The sequence below is a fragment of the Struthio camelus genome, chromosome 1 (assembly GCF_040807025.1).
Source record: "Struthio camelus isolate bStrCam1 chromosome 1, bStrCam1.hap1, whole genome shotgun sequence".
Lineage (NCBI taxonomy): Eukaryota > Metazoa > Chordata > Aves > Struthioniformes > Struthionidae > Struthio > Struthio camelus.
In genome coordinates, this window is record NC_090942.1 from 7,579,039 (window position 1) to 7,592,100 (window position 13,062).

General features: G+C 43.7%; 1 protein-coding gene across 1 annotated transcript in view; it reads left to right on the forward strand.

Annotated features, from left to right (window-relative positions):
* The window catches only part of CAMK1D (calcium/calmodulin dependent protein kinase ID), a 224,111-nt gene that overhangs the window by 80,900 nt on the left and 130,149 nt on the right, over nt 1-13,062 (forward strand). The window contains exon 2 of the mRNA XM_068912338.1: nt 12,103-12,234. Within this exon, the coding sequence (XP_068768439.1) occupies nt 12,103-12,234 (132 nt within the window). The remainder of the gene's footprint in view (nt 1-12,102; nt 12,235-13,062) is intronic.

Here is a 13,062-nt window from a genome sequence, read left to right on the forward strand (position 1 = left end):
GTGTGTGTAGCTTGTCAGCCTGAGATGGGCATGAGCTCTTAGAGTTTCATTTTTAAAAATAGGTTGGGTACATGGGAGTTATCTCCTAGGAAACTTGCTGTTGTGTTATGAAACTATAATGTACTCTGATTACATATCAGATAAAAGGAATAGGAGCTGCAGCTGGACTGTGTCTGCTGAAATGCTGCAACAAGGAGGGTCACCTGTGCATGGCAGTTAACTTGAGTTGGCATTCGTGAACTGGTTGGTGCACTGAGGTGATTCCTCTTGTGCTGCTGCTCTCTGAAGAATGGGAGTCAGTGACAAGAAGCCCTACATGCATTTGTTTTACGTGCTGAAGCTGCAGACGATCGGAGTCTCTAAGTGCTCCGGGGAGTCAGGTGTAGCTTGTAGCTCAGTAGTAGCATAGGCTAGATCTGGAGGTCTTCAGTCATCATCCCCTTACCAGCAGTGTCGGCAAAGAGCGCAATGATTCTGGTTTCTGTGAGGACTAAACTGGATGCTGTTAAACTGGGAATCAAAAGCACTTTGTGGAAGATATGACAGAGATCTCAATGACCATCCCGTTACTGATGGCTTCCATGGCCCAGACTGACTCTGAAGTCTTTTGGTGGGATATCTGTTCTTCCTTCGGATGAAATGCTGGAGGCACCAGCACCTCTTTTCTACTGTGACTCTCTAATGGGCTCAGCTGCTTCAGTGGCAGGCCTGCCGTGCTGGTGGGACTCCTTCCCTAGTGACTTAGTCATGCGCTAGTCCTATACCTTCATGTGAAAAAGGCAGCAGAAGGCAGGGACAGCTCTGGCGAATTGCTGCATGTGTCACTGGCCTTCCTTGCTGTTAAGAGCATAGGACAAACCTAGAGGAGCTCTCTAGCCGGGCCCCACACGCACTCTGTTTCTGAGCCCTTGAACCACAGATTAGCCGGACTAGTGCATGGTTTGGATGGTGCAGCTTCCAATTCCTGAGCTCTCCTGGGAAATTTCCTTTTTACCAGCCCTAGTATAAACTCCCTGACATCAAAATGTTCCTTCTGAACAGCATGGAGGCTCATGACAATGGGTTTATGGGAGGAAAGCTGTGCTGGTGCTGCATCTATTTTGTGAGTAACCCCAGTAGTCTCAGCACAGCGACTTAAATGTGGAGCTAGGGAGAAGTTCCTCATCGGCTGAAGTTGAAAACTTTTTTGCCCTAAGGTTCAACTGAGAACAGGACTGAGCCTTGCATGCATGGAAAGTATGTGGCAATTTTTTTTAGCAGAAGTGCCTGTGAGTTTCGGAAGTGCCTGCTAACTTCTGTATACAATTACACTGAAATAACCTTTGCCAAAATGTGTATTTTCAAGCTTGCTAGTTACCAGGCAAACCAGTTTGCTAAGGTTTCTCCAGGTACCTCAATTGAGACATGAAACCACATGTGGATACATGAGTCAAGAGGCTGGAGAATAGGAAAGCAAATGCTCTGAGATGTTTCTGGGATGCCTGTTGAAAGTGAGGCTGCAGGTGGAGCTCTCGATGGCTTGTGCTGGCTTTTCCTACTAGAACTCAATTCTGAGCTACAAAACAATTTGTATTCTGTAATACTGAATTCCTTCTCTCTCTCTCTCTCCTTCTCTTTTCTTTTTTTTTTTTTTTTATTTTTTTAACTCTAAGCTGTGATTTGGAGTGGGCGAGGATACAAAATACACCTCATTTTTAGTCCAAATATTTAAAACAGATATGCAAGGCTGGCTGGCTGGGTAGCAACAGGATGAGAACAAGCCAATTAAAGTTTCATAGCAGCACAGAAGGGCGGTTACACAATGGGAATTGTTCAGCTGTGCTTGTGACAGCCTTGAACTCTGTGGCCTCCTCTTTCAGTGGCTGCTCATCGTGCTCACAGGGAGTGCTTCTGCATGTGGGCTGTAGATTGGGTCTAAGGGATGAATCTGGAAAAGGCAGTTCGTAGGAGCTGTTCCTTGGTTTCATGATCTGATTAACTAATCTAAATTTGTCCTTGAAACAGGCAGAGAGTGTGCTGTAATCATGGGTCTACAACACTTGCAAGTCCTAATCCTAGCTTCATCTTAAATATGTTGCTGTTCTGCTCTTCTCAGTCCCTGGGCCAGCACCAGATAAGTTGGAGAGAGGGTTCACCTGTCTTAGCTTTCAAGTTAGTTACTCACGGACAAGCTGACTGCACTGCTATTTTAACATGCTCTCTGTTGTCTATAAAGTAAGCCTAGGGTAAATAGCTCAGGGTCAACACCATTGCTGTAGATGTGGTCAGAGGAGTTTCATTCTGGGAGGTCAAGCTCTGCTTTCACTTGAAGTGAGAGAGATCCTGAGGATGGAGTCACCTCACCTAATTGTAGCTGCCTGGAGGCATCTCCGCACAGCTATTGTCCAGGTGCCCCAGATGATCTCTTTTACCAGCACCAGGGTGCAAATGGAGCAGGTGATTCCTCGCTGAAGGAGCTTAAGGATTCCTAAAGGGTCATAGTGTGTTTCCTTCAATATATTTTAGGATGGGATGTAATCAGCTGTTGGAGATGCTTCTCTGTTGAGTACAAAAGGCGCATGCACTTCTAGATTATGCTAAGTTCATAGCTTTTTAACAGTTAAAAATACATAAGAGGAATCTGGCCATATGTGTCTAATCCTCAGGTCCTTCATCTGTAGAACGGGCAACGCAATCCACTGAGGAGCCTGAGTCTGAAAGGCAGGGTCAGCATTTGAAAATCATAGGCCATGTAATGCAATCATTTACTTGTGATCTCTGCAGAAGGTCACCAGAGCTGATATTTATGCTTTGTTTTGTAAAGAGATAGATGCCACCCAAAGGAATGAAATGCTGTGCGGGCGTATGCAGCTTGGCTTTTTGAAGGTCCAGACACCTTTGGGCAAAATTCATAGCTAAACAGGAGTTTCCAATGGTCTAGACCCAGCTGCAAAGTTACTCGGTCTTTAGTTAAGATGAAACTAGCAATTGCCTAAAGACCTTCTCTTAAGGAGGGACTTAGGAATTGTTGCAAGCAAAACTGCTTTCCTTTGCTTTAAAAGATGCAATGTCATCTGATTGTTGCTTAATTGATCCAACTTCTTTGGAGAGTGCTTTGGCATGCCAGCTCACTTCTTAAGTTTCCATGTGGAGGAAGACGAAGAAATGTGCTTATTCAGATGGGTGTAATCTGCTTTACATGACCAGATAAGATCTCCAGGAATCAGCTGTATTGTAATATGCATATATCAGTGCTGTAACTAAGAAATGCTTTGATCAAATTATGGAGATCACTTATGCCTCAAGAAAGCTTTGAGGTCATTATTAGAAAAAGAAAGGTTATTTCCCTATGAGAATACTGCCATCAGATAAGCTGTAGGAGACAGTGAGCTCCTTTTGTCTTATAAGATGAAAGTGGGAAAAAAAAGTACTGAAATATTCACTTTGGAAAGAAAGTGATCATCAGTGGAGAAAATAAACCTCTTAACAGCTCATTTGTGAGGAGTATAATGGAAGGAAGAGCTCAATACTGAAAGCTGTACATTTTGCTTTTGTTCTGGATAGCTTTACTGCGATTGCTGTAGAGGATGTAATGTAGATGTAATAGGCCTTTTAAGACAACACTTGCCTTTCTAATAGGGGTCACGATTAATCAGAAAGGGGCAAACAGTTCAGGAAAGAAGAGGGCTATAATAACAAGCATGACTGGGGATCTGTGCTGGGCCAGCTTCCTTTTTTAGCATCCACGCATCACTGTGTCACAGCAGACTGCTTAGCATCCTATTAAATTAGCATACAACAGGCAGCTAAAAGAAATTAGTTGCTTTCAGAAAGGGAAGAGATTCTGAGGAGACTTCTTTTTAGGTTAATTTCGGGGTGCTTCATGTGGCTTATTTACCTTTGATCCTAAATCTTAGGGCACCGAAAGCTGTCTGTCTGCTGCCTGCAAAGCCTTGCTCTGATCTGCACATAATGGCTTTTCTGGCCCGGGAGTCACCTTGGCCACGTGCTTCACTGTCTTCACCATGCTGACATGGGCAGTCCCCTAGGAGCAGAAGTGCTCCACACACTGGAGGGTTGCTCATCTGCATGGTTGTGTTCATGCCGGGGTTGTGGCTGTGAGCCAGGTCCCGCCTGTCTCAGCACGCCAGGGTGGCGAGCGCACTCAGCTGGCCTCACTGAGCCACTAGGCCCTTCTCCTGGAGGTGGTGGGGCTTCGTCTGAACAGCTCTACCACTGCTCTGGCAACACATCTTCCCCTTCCTCAGCTGTCCCATTACTCCCCTCTCCCTGGTCATCCAGGAGTCTCTCCAGGAGCTTTTGCTGAGATCAGCACATTGCAATTCCTTCTCTACTTCCCCTGAATCATGGCCAACTAACAACTTGGATTCTAGGGCTCATCATTTTGGCAATTATTTCCCACATTAAAAGGAGGGTGTCTCTGCTTGCTCTGGTAGCAGTTCACTAAGCATCGGGCCATGAGGCATGTGTCTGAACTGTCAAGTCATTAATTTAATTTCTGCCCAACTGGGTTATGTAAACTGGGGATTTATTTATCCGTGAGCAGCAGAGCTAGATCTGCTGCTCAGTGTGATGGCTGGTGGAAAAGCAATCTTCCCACACTGTTTCGAACAATTTTCCCTTGTGTGAAAATGATTGTTGACCATTGAGGAGGTGATTGTGCTCTGTGGGAAGTGGTTCGGGGTGGAGGTAAGGGCATGAAGGAAGCCTTGAGTGCTTTTTCTTTTACTGCATGCAACCTTGAATTGATGTTTGCTGGCTTCACGAAAGTCTCTCTCCTCTAAGCAGCTGACACGGCTTTTCAGTCTCTAGTTCTAGTTTAGTGTTTTGGCTGAGAACATCAAGTAGCGAGGAACTAAGACAGGAAGAAATGGTAATCCCCAAACTGGTATTAAAATTCTTACAGCTGACTCTGGTGACAAAAACTGTCAAAACACTAGTTGTTGTTGTAATTGTAGACAATAATACAACAAAAATGAAAGCGAAATCCAAACAAATCCAAATGGTTTTGGTGACTATGCAAGATGAAAGTTTTGTGCTGCTCCTTCCACGGCAGTGAGTTGTCTCTGATCGTGAAGTTCCCTGTAATGGTGGGAGAAAACCAACCTGGTTTTGTGAGCAGAGGAAATAAGCGTTTACCTGGAACATGATACCACGTGTCTCTGTTTCGGTAGCAGTTGTGAGTCCCTGCAGAGATCTCCATAGTCAGTGTGATTTCTCCCCCCAAAATCTCTATGATGGTGGGAGCAGCAAGGTAGTAAGACAGGCAATGTCTGTAGCTGGCAGACACGCTGCCCGTTCTTGTGCTATTGAGTTGTGGGTGAGCAACCTTGTCATCAGGAGAGAAATGTATAATCCCAAGACCTTAAAGTACCTTTTCGCTCAGACAAAATGCTGCAGGCGTTGGCGTGGGGCAGTGGCTCAGGGTGCGCAGAGAGCAGTGTCGGTGCAGAGAAGAGCTCCTCACTGCGGGAAAGTGCGGTGAAGATTTTTGCCCCTTGCCTGTATTATTCATGTGTCCATCAGGGGAGTGGCATCAGCATTTGAAGCAAACTTGGAAGTGTCCATCATTGTCTGGAAGGTGTAACAACAGCTGGGTGAGGAAAAGTGGGTCTTCATTTGGGCTAGATCTGGGTTAGGGCACTGCGGGGGCCAAGCGTTGGGATCAGACTTGTGGCTTGACTGTATGTTTCATGAATGAGAATAGCTAGGAAAAAAAACATTTATTCTCCAAAGAACTGCAAAATAGACCAAGGAGTGTGTTTCTTTTCCCTTTTGTTTATACTGACCTCTTAGGAACGTGTAGGAATATTTGACTTTTGTGCAATACGTCACAGTCCTGAAAGTCTCCTCCCATGTTCTTGGATAAAAACACCCTCCATGCTTTGGTTTTATGCCTTTGCATTGGTTTATACCTTTGCATTTGGTTTTATACCTTTGCATCCCTGAGTTTTTGAAAATTTTGGATTTGAATTTTTCATCGTAAGTTCATTTTCACACAGACTTCAGGACATTCTTGGGTATGACCTTGGAGAGAAAAAAACTTTTATTTCCAGCCTTTATTCTGGGTTGAGATTTATGTTGGGAAGGGCCTGGAATTTAAGAGAATGAGGACCTGTATAGAAAAATTACAGTAGAACATGAAATAAAGAAAGTAGAAAATTACTTGTGTAGAAAAACGGCTTAGTAGAAGAATGCTCAGCAGCACTGGGCTCTCCCTTGTGGCCTGCTTGGAGTCAGCTGGTCTCACTTGAATTTGGTTGATCTCGCATCTCAGGGTGTTCCTCACAGTGAATGTGGTATCCTTTTCAAAAAATGAGTGTTCGCTCATTTTTCCCATAGTTTGGCCGGGGCAAAGGACACGCAGAATGCCAACTGTGTTATAATTAAGATTGTTAGCCAGGGACAGCCCAAAGATGTGAAATCTGCTTCCTGACTATGTCTGTTGATTTAGTGTGACAGAGCATCTGCTAATGCAGTGGAAAACTCTTCAACATGGAGGTCTCTATAAATGGAAAAATTAAGTTTTATCCTGCCGTCAACTCTTTGTCTTCATTTTGTCTCCATTTTTGTGACAGCAACATTTTTTGATATATGAGAACAGATTTGCTCTGTCACAGTATATATTGTTCATTGTATTTCAGAAATTAAGTGTTCATATTAAATTATAGCTCAAACAGATGAAGAAAAATATTGTTTGTCCTTGATTTTACTTTGATCTGCTGCATAGCCGAGCCTTGTAGCTTTGTTTTGTAATAGAAAATCCAGTCTGTTTGGACATGAATGCAATGTAATCCAATAATAATCTTGAAATCCTGATTTGTAAATCTAGATTAAAGAAAATGGATGAGAAGTAATTCAAACAAATTAAAACTGTAAAAGATTAACCTCTTGTTGGATGCTGCATGGACCTGGAGCGTGCAGAGGAGTGAGGAGTCAGAACTTCTCAACCGTCTTCTTGAGTTTGCCAGTATCTCAGTGTCACCAGTCAAGTCATTTAATCTCTCTTTTTTCTTTTATACCATTTTATAATTCATATCAAAATGGATCTAGATCATAAAATTATTCCATGGCTTAATTAGAAGTTTGAAAAGAACTGATCCTCTAGGGTGAAAAATAACATGGTCACAGCTTTCAAAAATAGGTTCAATTGCTAAACTCCTACTTAGGCATCTAGTGAGGTGGTTTAATTTTACAGAAGTTTCTGGCTTAGGAGTTTCAACCACTGTCCTAATTTCTCAAAATCACGTTCCTTTTTTTATACATTAACTGTAGATACCAGATAGGATCAGCAAAGCTCCTTGAGGAGTTTGAAAGGCACCTTTCAAAGAGGCTGAGGCGGTTGGGCCACCAGGTGTGCTGAAAGGTTGCTGTGAGCTATTTCCCTGCTGAAGAAAATGGGAGATCCCAGCCACACAGAGTCCTTTAAAAACATGACTTTTGGTGGATTCACTTCTCCATATTTTTACAAATCTTGGTCCACGAGTGTGAAAATAATTTTTGGACTATATTTTTGGGGAGAGGAGAATAAAACTCCCCCAGATATTTTCAGAGCGTAAACACCTTCCCTCTTCCTCAGTATTTCACATGATATAAGTCATCTCTGTTTGCTAGTATCCTTCACAGAAACTGCGTTTTTATTTACATGGAATTTGAGATAAAAATCTCTGCTCTATACTCATGCAGTTCCTTTTGATGGGTTTTGGGCTTCTTTATCAGTTTTGTAAAGCTGGCATAATCTCACTGTACAAACCTTTGGGATTCCCAAGATCCTCATTGTACAAACATTTCAATATGCATTTGAATAGACATTTCAATGCATTGTTTCACTGACTTCCTTGGTTTTACTCACATGCAAAAGTTGCACACCTCCTTCAATGTTAAAAACACCAGACTGTGAAAGAACTTTTAGTGTGCCAGGTCCTAACACCGCAAACCTTTAAGCATGTGCTTCATTTAGGCCTGCCGAAATCATATGAACTCCGATGGTATTTAAGCAAATATTCAAAGTGGAGCAAATGTTGAAGCGCTTTGGTGAGCACTGATGAATTTAAACATGTCTATAAGTGACTTGCTAAATCAGAGCCTCAGTGCACTGAACCAGAACTGGGGAGGAACTAACCACCCCTCTCCCTTCCTTCTCTTGCTCTCTGCTAAGTGGGTGGCAAACACTGCAGCGCACACGGGCTCCCATTTTTCATTGGGATTCATGGACCATTTGGATGGGAAAATCCTCAAGGGAAATGGACTGCCGTAAGGAAAAGACTCACCAAGAGGCTTCTGAATCTCTTTCTGGCTGAGGGTTGTGGCTATGGAGCTACTGGCATATGGGATAAAATTGGCAGGTCTTGAGGACAATGTCATTATAACAACCGTATGGTACCTGCTAGGAGGGAGGGGGTGTTGATCAAGAGTCCTTTCAGAGTTACGGGTGTACGTTGCCTTCTGGTTGTCAAACGTATCGTGCACCACATTTCTTTCTTTTATCATGTAAAATTACTGGATGAGGCTGAATAAAAGCCATGCCCTTTTGACAAAAATTTCTGTTGTTTTGATGGTGTAGAGTACAACATTTTCTAAAATGAAACAATTTCATAGAGCTTAGTACACGGACTTACTGATTTTTAACCTTCAATAAGGAATTTTAGGAAATTCACTAATACCTTGATTTTAAAGGGCACATTAATTCATTGCGGGGAAAAATCTTCTTTAGCAAGCCTGCCAGTTCAGTAGTTCTGGGGACCTTTTTTGAGGAGGTGGAGAATTTGCTGTGGGATATGTGACTGTTAGCAAGAAAACGAGCAGCCTCGCCTTTCTGTCTCTCTTGATTATTTATCTATTCATGAAGAAGTCAAGAGGGGTTCAGTGGGAGCTAGGCTGGATCATTAAGGGCGGATGAATTTAGCTGTGTGTGTTTGAAATTAGGATAATGACTCGTCCATCTATAAATTGCGGTTTCTGGCTGCCCCTTCACTCTAGCAGCAGTGTCTTTGCTGTCTTTTGGCTTTTTGCTCTCTCTAGGAGCATTTCTTTCTTCTTGTCCCATACTGTCCTCTCAGTCTGTGTGCTGAACTTCTTGATCCCTATCTGCATCTGTTTCCTCCACTCTCTTTCCTTCCAGTGCTTCTCTTGTCTTTCTTTGGTCCCTTACCTCGTTGCTTTTTTCATTGCTCTGCAAATAGAGGAGCTGTGCAGCACGACAGCCGCGGACAGCTTAGCATCCCCTCCTCCCTTCCCGGCAGATGCACCCGGCGTTTCCCATCACCCGTACCTGTTGCCTGGGGGCGCTTCCCAGCACCAGCGATTTCACGATGCGGCCTCGTACAAAACTCAGAGGGAAGAAAAGCGCCTTATCAGGGCCCAGGGTTGACATGTGAGCGAGTGAGTTAACTGAGGTTCATCTCGTTTGGTGCTTTGATGAGAAAGGCTGTTAAGGAGATGCCAGATGATTAATTTTTATGACTAGACCTCTGAGTCTAGCAGGTAACTGTAAAACAAGTCCATTTCGGGCACGTTAAATTCACAGGGGCTGATTACAACCATTGAAGCCCGTGGCTGCCCTAGTAAATGGAGAACGAAATCCAGTAAAATTGTGAAGTCAGCTGAAATAGAGGCGTTTCCCACAGCTGGGTTTATTCTACAGGAGGGTATAAAAGGATTTCATTTATTTTGTTGTCTTAGAACGGCAATGAAATCCAGATCAGAATGGAAGCTTTCCGTGTTTTTATAGTATCATAAACATTGAGGGAGCTGTGTGATCAGTAAACGACCAGTACGATTATGCTGCTTTTAACAGCCTTTAACTAAAGGCAAAAAGATTGTTCAAGGCACAGCTGGAGTGAAGTGCAGTGTTGAAAGCTGAAGCAGATGGGACTTAAGAGGTTCATGAAATATAGGTGGAAGCAGTCATAGGAGTTTCTGAGCACCCTGCTCTGCAACTGAAGCGGCTAAGCACTGAGGAGTCTTAGGACTGTCCAATAAAAGGATTTTATTGCAATTCCAGACTGGCAATCCCAAGCATAAGGGTCAGGATGAAAATGCCGTTTGGAGAACCAAATAACTAGGACCGTGTGATAATAGGAGAGCAAAGAGTAGGTCTTTAAAAACACATTGGATTGCTTGATTTTATTTTATTTTTTACTGCTCGAGCCATTAGGACCAATTGTATGGACTCTGGATTGGAGTCTGTGGTGCTCTGACAAGCTGTGGTGGATTTTACACAAGGCACAGAGCCAAAAACAGTGAATTGTCCCTGTATTTAAAGTGGTATAAATGCAGTCAGAGCCTGGACCACTGTCCTCTCTCTCCAAAGCCAGGCAAAACATGGCCTAATTTCTTATTCTTTGTTTGAAGGGTTACTTTTGTGTGTAGACAAACTGTCAGACCACACACAGCAACGCTTTGCGACAGTCTCTTTTAATCTGTTCCTAACTTCCTGCCGTTGCTTCCCTATCACTGCTAACTACGAGAGTATTTCTGTGTAAACAGAAGCTATTTCTTTCCTAAGCAGCATCCTCTTCCTTTGCCTGATTCGTTTATCCTTCAGCTTAATGATTCATTCGGTTGTTTCACAACTCAGGAACCAAGCATGAGGTCAGAGGCACCCACTTGTGTCATCCCGACGGCAGGATTGGAAAGGAAGAGCCTGGTCGTGCGAGGAAAGAGCTGCTGTTTATCCCCGAGCATCTAGATAAGCAGTGGTCATGAGGAATGAAAGGCAGAGAAAGTTCACGGTAGCTTAATGAGGTTGTGATTAAATATTAACATGGGAAGAGCGGCTGGAGCATGGTTGTGGTTCGCTCAACCTGCTCCTGAGCTGTCTTTTCACAGAGAGCTATGCAGAAGAGCAGAATAATGTTCTGGTGGAAGGGGGAAAAAAAAGGAGGAGAATGTTCTGGTTCCTTTTATGTTTCATATAAATAAAATATGACCCTTTGGCTGGTGGACTTTGAGCTGTGAGCCTGGTGGACGAGCGCTGGGCTGTGATGTTTATGGGAGAAAGCAGGTGCTTCGGGAGTTGTTTTTGGTGAAAAGGAGCAGAGCGATTTGCTTTTCTTAATCAGGCCAACACTCTGTCTTGTCTAGTTCCTCGTTACTGACTCCAGTAATGAGCGGAGGAACAGGAGAGCGGCCCCCGTGCATCAGAGCAAAGCTCTGTCCAGGCCAGGAGCTTGGCTGAATGACCGAAAGCAAATGCTGAGGAAAGCATGTGGGTACAAAAGAGCCTACGTGGTACTGCCGGTAATGTTTTCCTGGCCTCTTCCCAGTCAGATCCCGGTGCTTCTGAGGAAGATATGAGAGTGCAAGAAATAATGGACTGTTATGGAATAGCCTAACGAAGGGGAGGCACTGGCCACTCCTGGCAATTAGTGCCTGGCTTCTCTGATGAGGCTTCTATAGCCTTTATTTGTGTTCTTCTCTCTGGGGTAACTGTGGGGAGGCTGCTATGAAGGCAGATGTTTGGACTTGCATTTTAATCCTATTCTTGGGCTTTCGTGATTACACACGGCAGTTTGTTTTGTGGAAGAATTCATTGTACGTAGAAACATTCTGAAGCGGCTTCCCCGTCTGAGTGACGGGCGAGTGAGCGTTGAGCCGATGCTCTGGTGGAGACTACGGAGAGGACAACAGTGGAGGCCCTGACCTCTTGTGGTTGCTGAGGAGCCGAGAGTGCTCTTGGCACTAGTTGGGTAATTTAGTCCTGAAGAGCACCAAGGACTTTGTGGTACTGCGTGAATTAAGCCTGCCAAAACTGCAGAAAGGGGAAAAGTGCTCCTGATGGAATCATACATCAAATTAGCAGCAGAGCCAAAAACAGGACTTTCTGGTTTTCAGCCTTTGTTCATATCTCTGCTAGCCTATGGTTCTTTATTAAAATTGTTGTATTTAGTAAGCCTTTAATATTTGGTATGAGTGTGGATGTGTGCATGTGTTTTTAAGGCAGTGAAAGATGCCAAAAGTGCCATTGCTGTCATTAACAATAACAGCTATCAAAAAACCCCAGAAGAACTAGATGCAGTGGTGCAGTGGTAACATTGCAGTTAACAGCCTCCCGCAGAAACGACACCACTTACAACCAGGATTTTTCTTTTCTTCCTTCAGGGGTGCATTCTCTGAAGTTGTTTTGGCTGAAGAGAGGGCTAGTGGGAAACTATTTGCAGTCAAGTGCATTCCCAAGAAGGCACTGAAGGGAAAGGAAAGCAGCATCGAGAATGAAATTGCAGTCCTGAGAAAGTAAGTATCAAACCTTCGTTTCTTCTTCTTCGCTTTGATTAGATTCCTTCATCTACAGGAACCTTGACTGACAACTGTGACTGACAGGTTGTGCAGCCCATCACAGACAGACAGATCACCTGAGTTTAACTAATGCTGAAAATGGTTTGAGAACTCCTCCATTATTCTTTTTTATTAACACAGTCAGATGACCTTATCCACTAATAATATCTGCAGCTAGGTCACTGGCTTTGAGGGGAGCAAAGTCAGGGTTATTATTCCAGGAGCCTTTTCAGGACCTGTATCAGGTCAGAATAATGTAAACCCAATGATGAATCTCAGACAAACATCATTTGGGCAGAAGAGCGGGATAAAGCTGCATCACAGGAGGTCAGTAGAAGGTTGAGAGAAAGAAAAGCATTTTAAGAAAGGCTGTTACGTGCATTTAAGCAGTATGTGGCTTGCTGTGTAGTGTTGCTGAAAACCTGTTGTAAAGCTCAGCCGTTGCTGTATCCATAACCAGGCAGTAACAGCCAGTAACTGGCAATCTGAAACAGTCTTTGTCTGTATGGAACCGTCCCCAGATACTCTCAGAGGAGTGGCAAGTTTGCATGCAGTAAGGATTGCCGTGCATAAACCTTGACCCTAGGATAGGAGAGCAGAGAAATCCTTTAGGTCATTTGTTGCTTCTATATTGTGAAGAATTTCTGTTCTCTGCAAACAATTTACTGAGAAAACAGGAGGCAGCACCCTGTCTGTGCTGTTTAAACAGTAAGGGTAAAAGAGTGAGTGGGTGGAAAATTCCTTATTTTTTGTACAATTAGGTCTGTTTGGTCTCTTGCCTGATGC